This window comes from Cheilinus undulatus, linkage group 8 (genome assembly GCF_018320785.1).
Source record: "Cheilinus undulatus linkage group 8, ASM1832078v1, whole genome shotgun sequence".
In the NCBI taxonomy this organism is placed as follows: domain Eukaryota; kingdom Metazoa; phylum Chordata; class Actinopteri; order Labriformes; family Labridae; genus Cheilinus; species Cheilinus undulatus.
The window spans coordinates 53,793,050-53,814,838 of NC_054872.1; the positions used below are offsets into that span (position 1 = coordinate 53,793,050).

Consider the following 21,789-nt stretch of genomic DNA (forward strand, 5'->3'; position numbering starts at 1 on the left):
GCACATGGCACGCCCCATGTTAGTTTATTTTTAGTTGTTTAATTTTTTCCTTGTTTCATCAACTTTAACAAAAATACCAAATACTCAATAATTGTCATGTCTTTTAACCCTTTAATTGCCATGTTTGTAATCAAACTAAATTTTTTGATGAAAAAAAAACACAAATTAGTGTTATGTCATTGATTAGTAGCATCATTGGTTAAAATACATTATTAGTTTTTCTGTGAGGTCAGTTATTCTAAAATACTCAGGTTTTTCACCCTTCTGTGCATAAATGCACACCTTTAAATCATGTTAGAAATATCAAACATTTCAAAATTGTTTTACTGTTATTGAATTATATTTTTCTTATTTAAGTTCAGCCCTAACCATAAATGTCAAATATTCATCCATTTTAATGTTTTTAACCCTTTAAATGCCATGTTTCACTGGTCTTATTTTCAGATGATTGCACACACACACACACACACACACACACAGACACACGCACACACAGACACACGCACACACAGACACACTCACACACTCACACTCACACACAGACACACTCACACCCAGACCCACTCACACACACACACACACACACAGACACACGCACACACAGACACACCCACACCCAGACCCACTCACACACTCACACACTGATCTGCACTCAAACAAACCTCAGAGAGTTAGTGAGAAAGGGAGCAGAGGGCAGTAGAACACTGAAATCTGGTGGAACAAACATGTACTTCCTGCCCTCGCCCATATATGGTAAAAGTGACGTCACAGGGTAAAAAAATGGTCCCGGTGCAAATGTAAAGCCCCAACTCTCAAATGAAGCCCAGAAACCAGAACATGCATGATTCATGCCTTAATGACGTATGGATCTAAAGACAGCAGGGATATTAATGCTATAAAAAGGTTTATTTGTGTTGGGCTGGTTGTTGTGGCTGGGACAGAATTTTTACAGTTTGCAAAAATGAACAAAAAATACAAAACATGATCATATTAATGTGAAAGAGGACAACGTTAAAAAAGCATATATATCAACTAAGTGTGCATTTTTGGCACAAGGGTTACCAGAGGACTACTAACAGAACAAACCTGACAGAATCCAGCCCAGGGCTGCTCCATTACAAATCCAACCGGGCCAGACATGTTAGGCGCCCGGGAAGCAGCTGGTCATGTCAAATTTGGACCAATGCAGATAAATTTGATAAAAAATATGCACTTTTTATTCATAGTCTGCCTTTTAAATTTTGGCAACATGACAAAGAGCAGAAAAACAACAGCAGAGCTCTGTTTAGCAGAACCTGAGGTAGTAGAAATGTCTTTTTTTAAATAGCCTGTTTTCATGGACATCTTTATGCATCATTAAAAAGGACTTGTTTTATCCTCGGTGTCTTGGGGCTCCATCCATAGATAGCTCTAGATCTCGTCTGTAGATATCATGGCTCCTTCTGTCAGCATTCCTGGCTACTCTTCAAAACAATGAGGTGCGTTGTGTTGCTGTGGCATTCATGGTCTGAAATACTGTGGGAATTTATGAAAACTTGCAAAACAGGTTGCCCTCTCTGGGATGGTCCACTTGGGGGTTGGTTCTGGGCCGCTAACTGAATAGGACTGATCTAGCCTAATCCAGAGCCATACTCCAGTCCAGCAGGTGGCGCTCACGCGCTCGGCGGGTTTGCTAACCGCCATAAAACTTCAAAGAAGAAGAAGAAGAAGAAGAAGAAGAAGAAGTAGTTACTGCTGAGAGAAGAAAGGGAAGAAGCTCTAACAGTGCAGACTGTTTAACCTGAAGCTCCGAGGACTAAACCACACACCAGACTCCATCTACACCCAAAAAACCTTTTAGTAACAACAACGGAAACCGCGGACAGTAATGGCGCCCCCTCTGCTCCTCCTGTTAACGTCTGAGTGAGAACATAACGGTAGGTGGACGGACGGAGCTAGCTTAGCATTAGCACCTGTGGCAAAGTTCTGTGTGATGGAAACATGAAAGCTGGTCAGAGTCAGGTACCTTCAGCTTTACCTGCTGCTGTTAACATGGAGATATCTGCTGTTTATGGAGATATCTGCTGTTTATGGAGATATCTGCTGTTAACATGGAGATATCTGCTGTTTATGGAGATATCTGCTGTTAACATGGAGATATCTGCTGTTAACATGGAGATATCTGCTGTTAACATGGAGATATCTGCTGTTTATGGAGATATCTGCTGTTTATGGAGATATCTGCTGTTTATGGAGATATCTGCTGTTAACATGGAGATATCTGCTGTTAACATGGAGATATCTGCTGTTAACATGGAGATATCTGCTGTTAACATGGAGATATCTGCTGTTTATGGAGATATCTGCTGTTAACATGGAGATATCTGCTGTTAACATGGAGATATCTGCTGTTAACATGGAGATATCTGCTGTTTATGGAGATATCTGCTGTTTATGGAGATATCTGCTGTTTATGGAGATATCTGCTGTTTATGGAGATATCTGCTGTTAACATGGAGATATCTGCTGTTTATGGAGATATCTGCTGTTTATGGAGATATCTGCTGTTTATGGAGATATCTGCTGTTAACATGGAGATATCTGCTGTTTATGGAGATATCTGCTGTTTATGGAGATATCTGCTGTTTATGGAGATATCTGCTGTTTATGGAGATATCTGCTGTTAACATGGAGATATCTGCTGTTAACATGGAGATATCTGCTGTTTATGGAGATATCTGCTGTTAACATGGAGATATCTGCTGTTAACATGGAGATATCTGCTGTTTATGGAGATATCTGCTGTTTATGGAGATATCTGCTGTTAACATGGAGATATCTGCTGTTAACATGGAGATATCTGCTGTTTATGGAGATATCTGCTGTTTATGGAGATATCTGCTGTTAACATGGAGATATCTGCTGTTAACATGGAGATATCTGCTGTTAACATGGAGGTATCTGCTGTTAACATGGAGATATCTGCTGTTAACATGGAGATATCTGCTGTTAACATGGAGATATCTGCTGTTAACATGGAGATATCTGCTGTTAACATGGAGATATCTGCTGTTTATGGAGATATCTGCTGTTTATGGAGATATCTGCTGTTAACATGGAGATATCTGCTGTTAACATGGAGATATCTGCTGTTTATGGAGATATCTGCTGTTAACATGGAGATATCTGCTGTTTATGGAGATATCTGCTGTTTATGGAGATATCTGCTGTTAACATGGAGATATCTGCTGTTAACATGGAGATATCTGCTGTTAACATGGAGATATCTGCTGTTAACATGGAGATATCTGCTGTTAACATGGAGATATCTGCTGTTAACATGGAGATATCTGCTGTTAACATGGAGATATCTGCTGTTTATGGAGATATCTGCTGTTTATGGAGATATCTGCTGTTTATGGAGATATCTGCTGTTAACATGGAGATATCTGCTGTTAACATGGAGATATCTGCTGTTTATGGAGATATCTGCTGTTTATGGAGATATCTGCTGTTTATGGAGATATCTGCTGTTAACATGGAGATATCTGCTGTTAACATGGAGATATCTGCTGTTTATGGAGATATCTGCTGTTAACATGGAGATATCTGCTGTTAACATGGAGATATCTGCTGTTAACATGGAGATATCTGCTGTTAACATGGAGATATCTGCTGTTTATGGAGATATCTGCTGTTAACATGGAGATATCTGCTGTTAACATGGAGATATCTGCTGTTAACATGGAGATATCTGCTGTTTATGGAGATATCTGCTGTTTATGGAGATATCTGCTGTTAACATGGAGATATCTGCTGTTAACATGGAGATATCTGCTGTTAACATGGAGATATCTGCTGTTAACATGGAGATATCTGCTGTTAACATGGAGATATCTGCTGTTAACATGGAGATATCTGCTGTTAACATGGAGATATCTGCTGTTTATGGAGATATCTGCTGTTAACATGGAGATATCTGCTGTTAACATGGAGATATCTGCTGTTAACATGGAGATATCTGCTGTTTATGGAGATATCTGCTGTTTATGGAGATATCTGCTGTTTATGGAGATACCTGCTGTTTATGGAGATATCTGCTGTTTATGGAGATATCTGCTGTTTATGGAGATATCTGCTGTTAACATGGAGATATCTGCTGTTTATGGAGATATCTGCTGTTTATGGAGATATCTGCTGTTTATGGAGATATCTGCTGTTAACATGGAGATATCTGCTGTTAACATGGAGATATCTGCTGTTAACATGGAGATATCTGCTGTTTATGGAGATATCTGCTGTAAACATGGAGATATCTGCTGTTTAACATGGAGATATCTGCTGTTAACATGGAGATATCTGCTGTTTATGGAGATATCTGCTGTTTATGGAGATATCTGCTGTTTATGGAGATATCTGCTGTTAACATGGAGATATCTGCTGTTAACATGGAGATATCTGCTGTTTATGGAGATATCTGCTGTTTATGGAGATATCTGCTGTTTATGGAGATATCTGCTGTTTATGGAGATATCTGCTGTTTATGGAGATATCTGCTGTTTATGGAGATATCTGCTGTTAACATGGAGATATCTGCTGTTAACATGGAGATATCTGCTGTTAACATGGAGATATCTGCTGTTAACATGGAGATATCTGCTGTTAACATGGAGATATCTGCTGTTAACATGGAGATATCTGCTGTAAACATGGAGATATCTGCTGTTAACATGGAGATATCTGCTGTTTAACATGGAGATATCTGCTGTTTATGGAGATATCTGCTGTTTATGGAGATATCTGCTGTTTATGGAGATATCTGCTGTTAACATGGAGATATCTGCTGTTAACATGGAGATATCTGCTGTTAACATGGAGATATCTGCTGTTTATGGAGATATCTGCTGTTAACATGGAGATATCTGCTGTTTATGGAGATATCTGCTGTTTATGGAGATATCTGCTGTTAACATGGAGATATCTGCTGTTAACATGGAGATATCTGCTGTTAACATGGAGATATCTGCTGTTAACATGGAGATATCTGCTGTTAACATGGAGATATCTGCTGTTTATGGAGATATCTGCTGTTAACATGGAGATATCTGCTGTTAACATGGAGATATCTGCTGTTTATGGAGATATCTGCTGTTTATGGAGATATCTGCTGTTAACATGGAGATATCTGCTGTTAACATGGAGATATCTGCTGTTTATGGAGATATCTGCTGTTTATGGAGATATCTGCTGTTTATGGAGATATCTGCTGTTTATGGAGATATCTGCTGTTTATGGAGATATCTGCTGTTTATGGAGATATCTGCTGTTTATGGAGATATCTGCTGTTAACATGGAGATATCTGCTGTTAACATGGAGATATCTGCTGTTTATGGAGATATCTGCTGTTAACATGGAGATATCTGCTGTTTATGGAGATATCTGCTGTTAACATGGAGATATCTGCTGTTAACATGGAGATATCTGCTGTTTATGGAGATATCTGCTGTTAACATGGAGATATCTGCTGTTAACATGGAGATATCTGCTGTTTATGGAGATATCTGCTGTTTATGGAGATATCTGCTGTTAACATGGAGATATCTGCTGTTTATGGAGATATCTGCTGTTAACATGGAGATATCTGCTGTTAACATGGAGATATCTGCTGTTAACATGGAGATATCTGCTGTTAACATGGAGATATCTGCTGTTTATGGAGATATCTGCTGTTTATGGAGATATCTGCTGTTAACATGGAGATATCTGCTGTTAACATGGAGATATCTGCTGTTTATGGAGATATCTGCTGTTAACATGGAGATATCTGCTGTTTATGGAGATATCTGCTGTTAACATGGAGATATCTGCTGTTTATGGAGATATCTGCTGTTAACATGGAGATATCTGCTGTTAACATGGAGATATCTGCTGTTAACATGGAGATATCTGCTGTTTATGGAGATATCTGCTGTTTATGGAGATATCTGCTGTTTATGGAGATATCTGCTGTTAACATGGAGATATCTGCTGTTTATGGAGATATCTGCTGTTTATGGAGATATCTGCTGTTTATGGAGATATCTGCTGTTAACATGGAGATATCTGCTGTTAACATGGAGATATCTGCTGTTTATGGAGATATCTGCTGTTAACATGGAGATATCTGCTGTTAACATGGAGATATCTGCTGTTTATGGAGATATCTGCTGTTTATGGAGATATCTGCTGTTAACATGGAGATATCTGCTGTTAACATGGAGATATCTGCTGTTTATGGAGATATCTGCTGTTTATGGAGATATCTGCTGTTAACATGGAGATATCTGCTGTTAACATGGAGATATCTGCTGTTAACATGGAGGTATCTGCTGTTAACATGGAGATATCTGCTGTTAACATGGAGATATCTGCTGTTAACATGGAGATATCTGCTGTTAACATGGAGATATCTGCTGTTAACATGGAGATATCTGCTGTTTATGGAGATATCTGCTGTTAACATGGAGATATCTGCTGTTTATGGAGATATCTGCTGTTTATGGAGATATCTGCTGTTAACATGGAGATATCTGCTGTTAACATGGAGATATCTGCTGTTAACATGGAGATATCTGCTGTTTATGGAGATATCTGCTGTTTATGGAGATATCTGCTGTTAACATGGAGATATCTGCTGTTAACATGGAGATATCTGCTGTTAACATGGAGATATCTGCTGTTTATGGAGATATCTGCTGTTTATGGAGATATCTGCTGTTAACATGGAGATATCTGCTGTTAACATGGAGATATCTGCTGTTAACATGGAGATATCTGCTGTTTAACATGGAGATATCTGCTGTTAACATGGAGATATCTGCTGTTAACATGGAGATATCTGCTGTTAACATGGAGATATCTGCTGTTAACATGGAGATATCTGCTGTTAACATGGAGATATCTGCTGTTTATGGAGATATCTGCTGTTAACATGGAGATATCTGCTGTTAACATGGAGATATCTGCTGTTAACATGGAGATATCTGCTGTTAACATGGAGATATCTGCTGTTAACATGGAGATATCTGCTGTTAACATGGAGATATCTGCTGTTTATGGAGATATCTGCTGTTTATGGAGATATCTGCTGTTAACATGGAGATATCTGCTGTTAACATGGAGATATCTGCTGTTAACATGGAGATATCTGCTGTTAACATGGAGATATCTGCTGTTTATGGAGATATCTGCTGTTTATGGAGATATCTGCTGTTAACATGGAGATATCTGCTGTTAACATGGAGATATCTGCTGTTAACATGGAGATATCTGCTGTTTATGGAGATATCTGCTGTTAACATGGAGATATCTGCTGTTAACATGGAGATATCTGCTGTTTATGGAGATATCTGCTGTTAACATGGAGATATCTGCTGTTAACATGGAGATATCTGCTGTTTATGGAGATATCTGCTGTTAACATGGAGATATCTGCTGTTTATGGAGATATCTGCTGTTTATGGAGATATCTGCTGTTAACATGGAGATATCTGCTGTTTATGGAGATATCTGCTGTTTATGGAGATATCTGCTGTTAACATGGAGATATCTGCTGTTTATGGAGATATCTGCTGTTTATGGAGATATCTGCTGTTAACATGGAGATATCTGCTGTTTATGGAGATATCTGCTGTTTATGGAGATATCTGCTGTTAACATGGAGATATCTGCTGTTTATGGAGATATCTGCTGTTTATGGAGATATCTGCTGTAAACATGGAGATATCTGCTGTTTATGGAGATATCTGCTGTTTATGGAGATATCTGCTGTAAACATGGAGATATCTGCTGTTTATGGAGATACCTGCTGTTAACATGGAGATATCTGCTGTTTATGGAGATATCTGCTGTTTATGGAGATATCTGCTGTAAACATGGAGATATCTGCTGTTAACATGGAGATATCTGCTGTTTAACATGGAGATATCTGCTGTTAACATGGAGATATCTGCTGTTTATGGAGATATCTGCTGTTTATGGAGATATCTGCTGTAAACATGGAGATATCTGCTGTAAACATGGAGATATCTGCTGTTTATGGAGATATCTGCTGTTAACATGGAGATATCTGCTGTTTATGGAGATATCTGCTGTTTATGGAGATATCTGCTGTAAACATGGAGATATCTGCTGTTTATGGAGATATCTGCTGTTTATGGAGATATCTGCTGTAAACATGGAGATATCTGCTGTTAACATGGAGATATCTGCTGTTTATGGAGATATCTGCTGTTAACATGGAGATATCTGCTGTTAACATGGAGATATCTGCTGTTTATGGAGATATCTGCTGTTTATGGAGATATCTGCTGTAAACATGGAGATATCTGCTGTTAACATGGAGATATCTGCTGTTTAACATGGAGATATCTGCTGTTTATGGAGATATCTGCTGTTTAACATGTATTGTAAAAAGTCTGTCCTACACTCACAGGAGTGCTGACTCAGCAGCTGCAGTTGCAGCCTCTTTTGATAACATGTTTGGGACGTTGAAAATAGATAAAGAACGTGCATGTCGTCCTACGTGACATGCGCGAAGCATGGCAAAAGCAGTGACGGACTTCTGTGTGCAGTCTCTCGTGCACTAAGGTGTGTCCAGCATTGGAGATGTTTGTGTCACTAGAGCTGTTTACAGTGAAATGCCCATTCAGCTTGGCTGCTTAGTTAGTTTGTGCTGTTTAAAGCAGAATCAGGAGAACTGCTGTAGTTGAAGTTTTATTCTGTTCATCTTGAGTTTTAGAAATTTAGAATCGTAATTAAGCTCTGAACCATAGATACATGTTTTGCATTTGAGAATCTGTGTTGTTGTTGTTGTTGTTGTTGTTGTTGTTGTTGTTGCTGTTGTTGTTGTTGTTGTTGTTTAAAGCCCTTTGTCAGGAGTATCTCAGGGAGCCATCCTGCAAACTGGCTGAGTAATAAGGAGAATCAATCTAAATGTAGAAGCTGTTTCTCTTTTGCTGCTGCTTATTGCCCTCAGAAATGCAGATGACTTTGGCTGCACTGTTAAAAATACATGTAAGCATGTAACACACATGTAACCCAAAGACATCACTGTAAGTTTGTCATTAGTGTATAACTGTGTTTGAAAAAAAAAAAATCAACAATATATCCTTCAGTTCTGATAAAAATCAAATGTTTTGTCTGTTTGTACAAAAATAGACTACCAATATTTAGAAAAATTGTTGTCCATGATAGAAATGGTGTTTTTAACAGTGAAACAGAATGGAATTAAATATCGGTTTCAGTATCGGGCAAAATTTGTTTCAAAATATCAGCATATCAGATATCGACAAAAATCCAATATTGTGCATCCCTAGAATATAGTGACCATATATGGACTATAGTGGACTATAGTGGACTATATAGTGGACTATAGTGGACTATATAGTGGACTATAGTGGACTATAGTGGACTATAGTGGACTATAGTGGACTATAGTGGACTATAGTGGACTATAGTGGACTATAGTGGACTATAGTGGACTATAGTGGACTATAGTGGACTATAGTGGACTATAGTGGACTATAGTGGACTATAGTGGACTATACAGTGGACTATAGTGGACTATAGTGGACTATAGTGGACTATAGTGGACTATAGTGGACTATAGTGGACTATAGTGGACTATAGTGGACTATAGTGGACTATAGTGGACTATATAGTGGACTATAGTGGACTATAGTGGACTATAGTGGACTATAGTGGACTATAGTGGACTATAGTGGACTATAGTGGACTATAGTGGACTATAGTGGACTATAGTGGACTATAGTGGACTATAGTGGACTATATAGCTCACAATTAAAACATTACTTTTGCTGTTTTTTTTTTGTTTTTTTTTTTAAGATTTATTTTTGGGCATTTTGTGCCTTTATTAAATAGAGGAGGACAGTGGATAGAGTCGGAAACAGGGTCGAGAGTGGGGGAGAGGCATGCGGTGGGGGGGCCTCAGGCCGGATTCGAACCCAGGCCGCCCGCATACATGGGGAGCGCCTTGAACCACTTTTGCTTTTTTAAGAGAAGTAGAACTAGACAAATGAGAACAGAAGCTGGGCCCCTTAAATGAACTAATTCTATTTCTGGTTCCGGCTGAGAACCAGCTGTTCAGGTTCAGAACCATTTTTTCGTGGCCCGTTCAAAATTAGGTTAAGAAACCGGAACCGGCATGGAGCCCTGTGGGTCTGAATGGCCTATCTGTGTCCCATGCACGTTAACTTTGTGTGGAAAATGTGACTGCAGACCTGGTTTTTCCTCACATCAGTCTGGTTCTCTTTGGTTTTATCGATTAGGGCTGAAATGATTCTCTGAGTAATTCAAATCACTCAATTACAAAAATTCTATGAGGCTAAAAATCTGCCTTAAATCAGTCGTATCCATGTATAACCATGTTTAAGTACGGACATCAGGCTGTTTAGCACGGACGGTTGTGGCTAGGTGCACTTCCTCTCACTGTTATTATAACGTGGCGTGCAGTAGAGGTGATGAAGATGATGCGATGCTGTTGAAAGGTACTTGTCCTGCCTCTTTTCATAAAAACTGCTGCTCATTTTCCTTCACAGATAAAATCAGTTGAATATAAAGCTACTCTCTGCATCTCTGGACAAATAAAGAAACTGAAAACTTGTGCTAAATCAACAGTTTACATCTTTTTTAAAGCCACACTTCATCTGCTTTAGCCTGTCTTCGTGTCCGCCATGTTTATTTCCTCGACTTCTCTGTTCTTGTTCTCTTTGCTGCTCTTAAGTCCGTGTTTTTTTAAGAGATGTGGAAGTAAGGCATTGATCACTTAAAGTGGTCCTGACTGACAGATTCCTTTGACGTGTTCTGATTTTTGTCTGTTTTTATGGATATGCCCCTCTCTGTCCCTCTGTCCCAGGATGCCAAGACTGCTGTCAACATGGAGACGTCGTCGAGTCCCAGGAACACTTTCAGTATGCAGGTAAAGCTTGTGCAACTGATGGGTGCCCTGCACCCAGCCTTCACGGCGAGTGTGGTGCATGTGGCATCCTCCCTGACCGCCGTTAATAAAGACAGAAATTCTTTATTAGACTTAGATTAAGACTAGCTCTATTTTTAAATGTGTTTTTTTCTCTCAGCTCATAAACACCTCCTCTCCTGTAGTTGAAGTAGCGTTCTACCTCATAACAACCCCTCCTGTTTCCTCCTTTTATCTCCTTCCACTCCTCCCTCTCTCCTCCCGTCTTCCTCCTCCTCCTCCTCCTCAGTGCTGCAGCTGTGAGAGCCCCTCCTCCTCCTGCTGGTGTGTGGACTGTAATGAAGCTCTGTGTGACGCCTGTTTGTTGGCTCATCGCAGAGTCACACTCACCAGGTCTCACCAGATCCTCAACAAGCCGCCTACAGGTACAGACCACTGAGACTGAAGATTATGATGAGTCTAAATGCCACAGGCAGGGCCCCAATGGCCTCTTAGTTTGCATCAGTGATGGGTTTTCACCATCCAGATACCGAGTCACGTATCTTTAGTCTGTGCTTCCAAATGTGTCTTAGTGATTGTAGTATATAGACACCTGAGTGTGCGTGGCCCAGTCTCTGGTTCACGGGTATTCATGGCTACCATTAAACCATGAAGACAAAAGAACACTCAGAGAAAAGGGTTAATGTCAGGGGATGAAGACAAACATTTCCAAGTCTCTGAACATCCCCCAGAGTTCAGTTAAATCCATCATCAGTCAATATAGGTCTATATTTACAGTCAATATAGGTCTATATTTACAGTCAATATAGGTCTATATTTACAGTCAATATAGGTCTATATTTACAGTCAATATAGGTCTATATTTACAGTCAATATAGGTCTATATTTACAGTCAATATAGGTTTATATTTACAGTCAATATAGGTCTATATTTACAGTCAATATAGGTCTATATTTACAGTCAATATAGGTCTATATTTACAGTCAATATAGGTCTATATTTGCAGTCAATATAGGTCTATATTTACAGTCAATATAGGTCTATATTTACAGTCAATATAGGTCTATATTTACAGTCAATATAGGTCTATATTTACAGTCAATATAGGTCTATATTTACAGTCAATATAGGTCTATATTTGCAGTCAATATAGGTCTATATTTACAGTCAATATAGGTCTATATTTACAGTCAATATAGGTCTATATTTGCAGTCAATATAGGTCTATATTTACAGTCAATATAGGTCTATATTTGCAGTCAATATAGGTCTATATTTGCAGTCAATATAGGTCTATATTTACAGTCATGTAGACGATCACATCATCTTTCAGAGGGAGAAGAGTTGATGATAGATATTTTGCCCCTTATTTTTACTAAATCCTGATCTTTTTCAGTTTGATGAAGGATATAACCATAATTACCGATAATGATGGTTTGGACTGACATGACCATGTGTCAGTTCTTTGTAGCTGTTTGCCAGAAGGTTCCTGATCTCTCCATCTGTTTCTGTGTTAAACTTTAGTACTGAAAGTCTGGAACAGTGGTTGAGAAGCCCCCCCTCTCAGTAACAAAACGCCTGACTCTTTTTTCTCTGTCAGCAGCAGTGGTCCCATTGTTGCCCACCAAGTTCTGTAAAGTCCACCCCTCCGAGCCGCTCAAAATCTTCTGCTTCACCTGTCAGCAGCTCACCTGCCGGGACTGTCAGCTCGTCACTCACATGAACCACAGGTATGTTGGCTGTACAATCCACCTGTCTGTTTGAGTGTCTTTAGGAACAGTAGATGATTAGATGATATCTTCAGGGGTGGTGACACTGATCAGGACCTCTACTTTCTTATCTTTTAATCGGTTAACAAAGTGTCTGTCTGTGAAATTCATGTGGATAATCCCTTCATTCTGGTTAGAATTTGTGGATGTTAAAAGTATCATGGATTTCACGAGGAGCATACTGTGTTTAATACTGTCAGCGACACTGGAAATCAATGAATGTTTTTATATAACCAAGATTCAGTCAGAGAGTCGTTTTGATGACCACTCAGCACTCCCTGTCACTGCTTTACTATCCTGCAAACACTGTTAGAAACCTCACTGTGGTAGGGCAGCACAGGGAGTTTGGTCAGAACATTTCATCAGAGGATCCCACTCAGACTTTTCTACATGACAGCGATCCTGATCACAGGACAGGCCGACCTGAAAAAAGGGAAGGTGAGATCTCAAATGTGCGGTTCATGCAAGACGAGGGCTGAACGATTTGCAAAAATAATCTAATTGCAATTTTTCCTGCAGTATTGCAAGTTGAAGTGCGATTATTTAGGTTCCTCAGTTTTTCTGTTGTTTAACAAACATCAGCAAGAAATCATTCTACATTATAACAAGTACAATATTAGATCAGTTAAACTAGAGCTCAATTTAGAAAAAATATCTTTCTGTGATTTTGGCTCACATAGCAAATTTGATATCAGTTGCTTTATTGAAGGGGATGATCATTTCTCATATTATTCTTATTTTGATGAAGAAAAATAAATGCATGAGCAAGAAAAGTAATATTTTTGTATAAAATGAAATAAAATAAAAAAGATACTTAAAAGTTTGAATAATGTATAAAGCAGTGATAGTGCGTGGCTCTGGAGCCTCATGTGGCTCTTTTATGTCTTCATTTTAAATATTATTCCCCCAGAAAACCTTAAAAAAGGGAAACTTTTTGCATTTTTTCACCTTTTTTCCACTTATCAACCATTTAGCTACCTTTTGCCATTGAAAACCACTTTTCCCCCCCATTTTTTGCCATTTTTACCCCATTTTTGCGTGTTAAGGCTGTCTTTTGCCATTTAATACCAGTTTTTCCCTACTTTTTTGCCCATTTGACACTTTTTTTGCAACTTTGTACCCATTTTTTGCAACTTCTATCCCATTTTTGCCCCTTTCCACCCTTTTTCTCTGCATTTTCACCCATTTAAGCTACTTGTTGCTATTAAATACCATTTTTTTCCCTATTTTTTTCCCATATTAGCCAATCTTGACTGCTTTTTGCCCATTTTATTCACATCCACTCCTTTTTTTCCACAGTTTTGCCACTTTTGTACCATTTTATGCCAACAGCAACTCATTTTTGTCACTTCTTACCCATTTTTGCTCCTTTCTGACCCTTCTCCCATTGTTCCTCCCAATTTTCTCCCCTTTTCACCCATATTTGTTGCTTTTTGACCATTTTTGCCACCTTTAACCTGCTACCTAACCCATTTTTGCCAGTTTTTACCTCTTAGATTGTGGGTCTTGCAAAGGTATTTTTCAACTATTTGGCTCTTTGGTTGAGCAGGGTTGAGTAACAGTGGTATAAAGCAAACAAAAAGAAACAAAGGTTGTATCAAACTGGTATTTTGACACTTTTCAGGTTAAAGAAATGTTGCACTGTCTGCGATTTGAAAATTGCAGCATGCTATATTGCGATTTAATCTAATTTGTGATTAATTGCCCAGCCCTACGCAAGACGGTCCAGGAATTTACAGGACCTTGAAACTTCCTGCCAAGAAGAACGGGCAGTGTTCCCATCTGATAAAACCTGGGGCCTAATCCACAACCTCCACAAACGACTACAGGCTGTCACTGATGCTAAAGGGGGGCCGTACTCAGCATTTAGAACCAGGGACCCTCTCACTATTCTCCTAGTTGGTAAGCTTTTTTCAGGAGTTTTCTCTTTTAATGCCTCATAGTTTAGTTTGAATCCCTTTTGCCTCATTCATGTTTTCATGAACGTGTGCCAGGGTAAACATATGAGCACAACTACTATCGATTAGTGATGTGCCAATTGATACTGAAATATTGATCTCTCTGATATCAGAGATTTATGTTCTAGAGTCCATTCTCATATAAAAATATTGATATTTTAATAAATGTGGGCAAATGTATGGTTTACCATTAACAGGAATACAGTGGAAAGTAAAAATACTGTCATGAACTTGTCGTAATGATTCCCAGTTGGTAGGAACTTCTTCTTCTTCATGTGTAATAGTAGTTACCGCTCATTCCTAGCTGGATGTGACTTAAAGTTGTAGCCTTTATTTTCACACCTTACAGGTAAGCAGAGTTTCCCTCGTCTCTCTCTCTCTGTAATAACTCAGCTGATCTCTTTACCCTATTGTAGGAAGATAAACTTGAATAATAATCCACATTTGTACTATTAAACAGTATCTAGGCATGTGAATCATTGTCCTGAGTGCTTCTAAACAAACAGCCTAAAGATTGGCTGTAATTATTTATATCCATGTTGTGCGGCCTGGTGAGCTCCGTCGGGCCACAGGTTTACTTTTTAGGTTGCTTATAAAATGTTACGAACCATGTTAGAGCTTTAAATAACTTAGAAACATCGATAAACTTCATCTAAATTTCCCAAAAAAGGGGGCTAAGAGAAGTTGAGACGTTGTTAAAATCTGTTGATGGGATGATTATGGCTGACTTTGCTGCTGCAGCACGCAGCACCTGTGGTTATTAAAAGACTAAACGTGAACATTTCTCATCACTGATCTACACACAGAAAGAAGAATTAGAGAGTGTTTTAAACTCACCACACCGTGGATCACATTACAGCCAGCAGTGCACTTTAACACTTGAACTTTAGAGGAGCACAGCGAGTTTAAATACTCCAGCATAGCTCTGATGACTTCATCATTGGCCAAACTGAGAAGAAATCATAAGTAGGGCTGGGAAATTAATGGAAAATGAGATTAAATTGCAGTATGGCCTGTTGCAATTTTCAATTCACAGAAGGGGCAGTATTTCCTTAACCTGAAATTTATGTCAAAAAACAGTTTAAAACTTTTTTTTGCAGCAGAGATATTATGCATTACATACCATGCAATTATTTAAGTGCCATTTAGCCTACAAAAAAGCCTACTTTCTTTATTTTTGTACTTTTTTTCTTATGAGTGACATAAAAAATTACTCCCTTTAAGACAAAAATCATATCCAATTTGCAATACGAGTCATAATCATCACAATCCTATCTTTTTTTCCGGATTGGTCAGCCGTTGTTTTTTTTTTTTTTTTTTTTTTAAGACTTATTGTTGGGCATTTTTGTGCCTTTATTAGAAAGAGGGGAACAGTGGATAGAGTCGGAAACAGGGTCAAGAGCGGGGGAGAGACATGTGGTAAAGGGCCTCGGGCTGGATTCAAACCCGGGCCGCCCACGTACACGGGGAGCGCCTTAAACCACTAGGCCACCTGCGCCCCATGGTCAGCCCTTGTTTGATCTGATACTGTGTTGGTAATAACTTAGAGTTATTTTTTGCTTTTGTATAATAGAAAACACATAAAATGAGGAACTTGAGACCTTAATTGCGTATCAAATCGTAGTCGCAGTATTGAGGGGAAAAAAATCGCACTTAGATTATTTTCCCAAGTTGTTCAGCCCTGATCATAAGCAGGATTTCATTTATGATGTTAAAGCATCTTCATACGCTGGCAGTGGTGCTGCTGGTGGAGAGGGACACGTGTTATCAAGGCATTCGTTTTAAAACCTGCACTCATCACATGGCCCCGTCTTCATCACGGTAATTGAAGCAATACCGTGGCTATTTTTTAATACACTGGTATACAGTATTAACATAATACCGCCCATTCCTAATTCCCACCATGCTGATCAGTCTGGAAAGCCCCTCTTGTCCTGGGTGAACACTGCATATAACATATTACAGCATTTTACTGTTAATATACCTTAGCATATTAATGGACCACTGGTTGACACATGATTTTAGAACAGTCATCTTCTTGACAATCTTACTGTATTGATGTTTTTTATATTTTGAACATTTAATCTCCTGACAATCATATTAAGAGTGGAAATAACCAGCCTGTGCATGCGTTTAAACATGTGTTGCACAAGTAAGGGATATGTAAATGTGAGTTTGAATACATTTTTAGATAAATCCAGGCTTTAGGATTGGACAGTAATGGTGGTCAGTTTATCAGAAACTGGACTATATTACTGCCAGATCTAAATAAGGACATTATGAAGAGAACAGGAGCAGAAGTTCTGCTCCTTGAGAATCAGAGTAGGAGGCCCTTTTGCATCCAAAGCTTGTAAAAGCAGAGTACTGTCAACACATTTTCTGTTGCTTGGTCGACCCCAACTCCAGTTTATTGATTGTATTCACCTGAGCACTGAATGAACCGGAGGTTGCGCTGGACTTTTTTGTTGTCCGTCATTCTGATGGAAAGGGCCGTAAAAATTCCGTCATGCCATTTTACAATCCGTCATTATAATTCCCTCTTTAATATCGGTAGTATGATATAATTCAATGTGAGTTTATTAGTAGTGTTTAATTTATGAAGCACCATTTCTAATCTTTTATTCAAAAACAGTCTTTGAGGTTCTGCATTTAAACGGCACTGAGAGAAAGATAAACACAGCAGCGTTTACTCCTCGTCATTTTTACGCTGTGACAGAGGAGCAACAATCTCTTTCTTTAAGCAAGCAACTATGAACTGGGACATTTAAGATATCACGCACAGTTTTAAGGATATTTTTAATGTCAAGGTGTTGTAGTTTGACGACCGTAGCTGATAACAAGTAGTTTAAAGGCTGCACTGTGGAGCTGTGCGCATCTGTCTGCTCCATAGGAGTCGTAATCTGAAAAAACGTCACACACTCTGACCTTGCACACTGAGTCCATTGTGTTTGTATTTGCCTTGACTGTGAAAATTTGTAGAATATGGCAGATAGTTTGGTACTGCGATCCTGTGGCTCTGTCACTCCTTTAAAATCCCGCTGGATCCATCCTGACAGAGAGCTTCATACGGCACACGACCATGCGTCAGCGCAGAGAGAAGCTGGAGAGATGGAGAACAACTTAATAATTCTGTCTCTAGCTGGGTTTCCATTACACTTGGAAATGTGCAAAATCTAAATAGCACAATAAAAAACTGGGAATGGAAACACCTGAGTTAAAAAAAAAAACAACCTAAAATATCGCAAAAAAGTTTTTACGCTTTCATGAGGAGGTTTTCCAGGTGTTTCGATATAGAAATATATCGCAAAAGTGCAATGGAAACACTTTTTCTGCATTTACAAGTCACGGGACGTGACATACGGTGTCACGTGACCAGTCACTCTGAGACAACATGGCGCAGTACGTGTAGGCAGAAGAAGAGACGAGACTTTTCTTAACATCATACTTCTACCCTTATGCGTGGCTTTTACCGTACATACGGACTTTACCTCTGAACTATCGTCCGCTGCCTTTGTCTTTTGTTCAAAATGATCAAGACAAACGCCGTAGATGTAACCAAAACCGTACCAACACGCAACAGGTTTTGAGCGTCAAGCTTCCCTGCAGCGGATTCACACAAGATGAGATTTTACGAGAATTGCAAGGCCTACGCCCAAAACTCCCTTCAATGGAAACGCATTCAAAGCACAATTGTACTTAATCGAAATTTAAGGGATATCGCTTTTATTCTGCGAAACCCAGCTACTGTTATAACCTGACTAGGCTACAGCCATATGCCTTTATCTGTTATATTTCCATGGTTGATATCCACATGATAAATGAGCAAACAGTGGTGTTTAAAGTGAAGTTTTGGTGGTGAGCAAGCGAGGTGGAAGCAGTGGGAACTCTTTTGGATCATCAGTCACCTTGGACACATACGAAATTTTACATAAAATCGAACCTGTTCCAAAAAAAAAAACAGGAAATAAAACGCCAGTTTGGGCATCAGTGTGCAGACATGATTAGAACAACATGAAGGCTCATTGTGCAAAGACCTTAACGCTCCGCATGCCGACCTGTGTACTGAGACACCTGCAGCAGCCTATCAGTGCTGTCAGCACAGAGACCGGCGCGCTTTTACTAATCTACGATGTCGAGGTCAGTGAGAGAGCCGCAGGGTAGCACGTTTTTGACAGATTAGAATAAATAACCTCCTTGATAGTCTATGTATGCTAAATGAAAAAGGTCTATGCATCTGCCTTCAAAATTCTCCGTCATCCTTCAAAATGTTCGGTAATGCGACCTCTGGAATAAACTCTTTGTGCATCAGATCCTGGTCTGCTCAGGAGTTCTTGAGCCAGTTTTTGACTCTTTGTATTTTTTGGTCAATTCTTCAACCTGAACAACACCAGTCTGATTTTGTATCCACTACACAACTATCAGTGACTTTTCCACCGTAGACCTGTCCTATCAGTCATTCTAACAGCACAGTAGCATTAAACTGGAATGTGACAGATCTCACTGAACGTAATACGCTCTCTGAAACCTACGTGAAAAACTAGCATGCTCTCCTTGACGTGCCCTAACAGCGTGTTTCTGCGAGGACGTTATTGTCATGGGGCACTAGAGTGTAGTGAGATATTATTTTATAAAGTCACAGCTTACCATGGAGTAAAAACAATGCAGTTTCTCTGGTCTAAGTCCTCTTCTCTGCTGCAGCCGGGTGAGTGAGTGGGGGAGAGCGCCTGTGCGTGAGGGGGAGGGGCCAGGCGCTCGGGCTGAGTTCAGCAGGGACACACAGGAGCAGAGCGCCAGAATCCCCGCGCAGCAAAAGAGTGAATATGTCGGCTACATATTGGCCGATGTTGATTAATCTGTGATACGATGTAATCGGCCCGCCGATCAATCAGTCGCACTCTAGTCGAGGCTAACAGACGACACGTGAAGGCTGCAGGTGGTCGTCCAGAGCATTTCATCCTCCCCCTCCTCTTCCTTCTCTTCCTCCTCTTCCTCTCAGGTATCAGTTTGTCAACGAGGCGCTGGACAAACTGAAGAGGCAGATGGACATCTTGTTTCAGCCTATCAGAGTACAGAATGAGATGGTGGGGCGGAGCCTGCGGGACATGGAGACCAGGTAAAGACACACACGAGATAATAAGAGAATAACGGACTAGATTTAAGAAAAAAAGGCTTCTTATAAACCTGATCTGCTCTTTATTTATATGAACTGAGTGCTGTTTTCCACTGAAATTCTTCTGTTTTTTTTCTAAACCTAAAAAATCTCTGCAAAGTTTCTGAGTTTCGTTCTGCCAAATCTGAATTTCTCTGACATGCATGTGGAATTTCACATTTTTATTGGGTTATGGATTTATTATTTTCAGATTTAGTTCCCATATCAGTGATGCTGTATGGCACCAACACTGCTGAGTTTCCCTCTTTGACTCTTTTTGTCTGAATTATTTTCTTTTACTTTTTTAGAAACAGCATTTCACTTTTCTTTTATTAAATGATTCCATCATGTAAAACATCCGCCACGGTCCTCAGACTAACCATGTGATGTGTTTTAGAAATCTGTCCTGATGCTTGGGATTCTCTTCTCTGTTTAAAATTCTGAAATATTTCAGGGGTTTTTCAGTGATTCAGTGTTTTTTGTCACTTTTTTCAGTGAAACACATCATTTCACATCTATTTAAAAAAACTTGATATATATATCTATATAGATATATATAGCCAAAAGTATTTGCTCACCTGCCTTGACTGGCATATGAATGTAAGTGACATCCCATTTTTAATCCATAGGGCAGGGGTCATCAAGTCCATCTGCACAAGGGCCGGATTTAGTCTCAACAGAAACTCTGGGGGCCGGACTTTCAAATACACAAACATTAAAGAAATGTTTTATTTTATTGTAGTCGTTACCAGTGAGATCTATCCCTATTATCAATAACGCAGCAGGCCACGAGGAGACGGGCCTGACAACAGAATAGGCCGGACCCCTGAAAATCCCAGAGAATGGGCCCTCCCCAGTTGTCTTTTAGCACCAATATTAACCACTTTTTGACACTTTTAACCCCTTTTTGATACTTTTTGCCCCCTTTTGCCTCTTTAACACAATTTTTAAAAAGATTTTAACCCCATTTAAACCACTTTTCATGCATGTTTTATCCCCTTTGTGACACTCTTATCAATTTTTTCCACTTTTCTTCTATTTTTGCCACTTTTTAACCCCTTTTCATTACATTTTTTCAACAATTTTTGCAACTTTTAAACCAATTTTTGCCACTTTTAACCCATTGTAATGATTTTAAAAGTAGACATAGTACTGTTTTTAATGGATTTGAATCATTGTAGTGCTCATGTCAGCTGCCCCAGAGACTACGGTTGAAAATTAGCCAACTTGGCTAAACCGGCATATTTACAGTAATGTTCATTAATGTGCATTGTCTCTGTATTTTAAACCAACCAACAAACAAACAAATAAATAAATAAATAACATTGTTGATACTTTTGCCTCTTGTTGCCTCTTTTAAACAATTTTTGAAAGATTTTAACCCAATTTAAAACAATTTCCCTGCATGTTTTATCCCCTTTGTGACACTCTTTTATCCAAGTTTTGCCACTTTTCTTTTTTTGCCACTTTTTAACCCCTTTTTAGCAGTTTTTTTCAATATTTTTTGCAACTTTCAAACCAATTTTCCCACTTTTAACCCAGTTTTGATACTTTTTGCCAATTGTTGCCTCTTTGACACAATTTTTGAAGAATTTTAACCCCCTTTAAAACACTTTTCCCTGCATGTTTCATCCCCTTTGTGCCACTCTTTTATCAATTTTTCTGCTTTTGAACCCCTTTTCATCACTTTCTTGCACTACTTTTTTGTCAGTTGTAAACAATTTTTATACCTTTTGTACCTTTTTCTTCTTTTAGCATTTTTTGCCACATTTAACCTCTTTTCACCACTTTATTTGGTCATTTTTGCAGCATTTCTGCCAACCTCAACCCTTTTTAAAATACTTACTAATTATGACAGTAAAAAAAACAGATAAAATGTTTAGTCATTCTAAAACTATTTCAGTGTTATTTTTATGGGATGGATTTAACAGCTGCAGACATTTAAAGCCAAAAGATA

The 21,789-nt window shown here is 38.9% G+C and overlaps 1 protein-coding gene across 2 annotated transcripts in view; it reads left to right on the forward strand.

Annotated features, from left to right (window-relative positions):
- The first annotated feature begins 1,724 nt into the window (after nt 1-1,724).
- Nucleotides 1,725-21,789, forward strand: part of trim33l (tripartite motif containing 33, like) — a 46,429-nt gene continuing 26,364 nt past the window's right edge. The window contains exons 1-5 of one of the 2 annotated variants that reach the window (XM_041793139.1): nt 1,725-1,916; nt 10,896-10,958; nt 11,245-11,380; nt 12,560-12,686; nt 19,680-19,796. In XM_041793139.1, the coding sequence (XP_041649073.1) occupies nt 10,917-10,958; nt 11,245-11,380; nt 12,560-12,686; nt 19,680-19,796 (422 nt within the window). In that variant the 5' untranslated portion in view covers nt 1,725-1,916; nt 10,896-10,916. Of the gene's footprint in view, nt 1,917-10,895; nt 10,959-11,244; nt 11,381-12,556; nt 12,687-14,434; nt 14,628-19,679; nt 19,797-21,789 lie in introns of those variants that run through there. The other variant, XM_041793140.1, reaches the window with a different exon arrangement.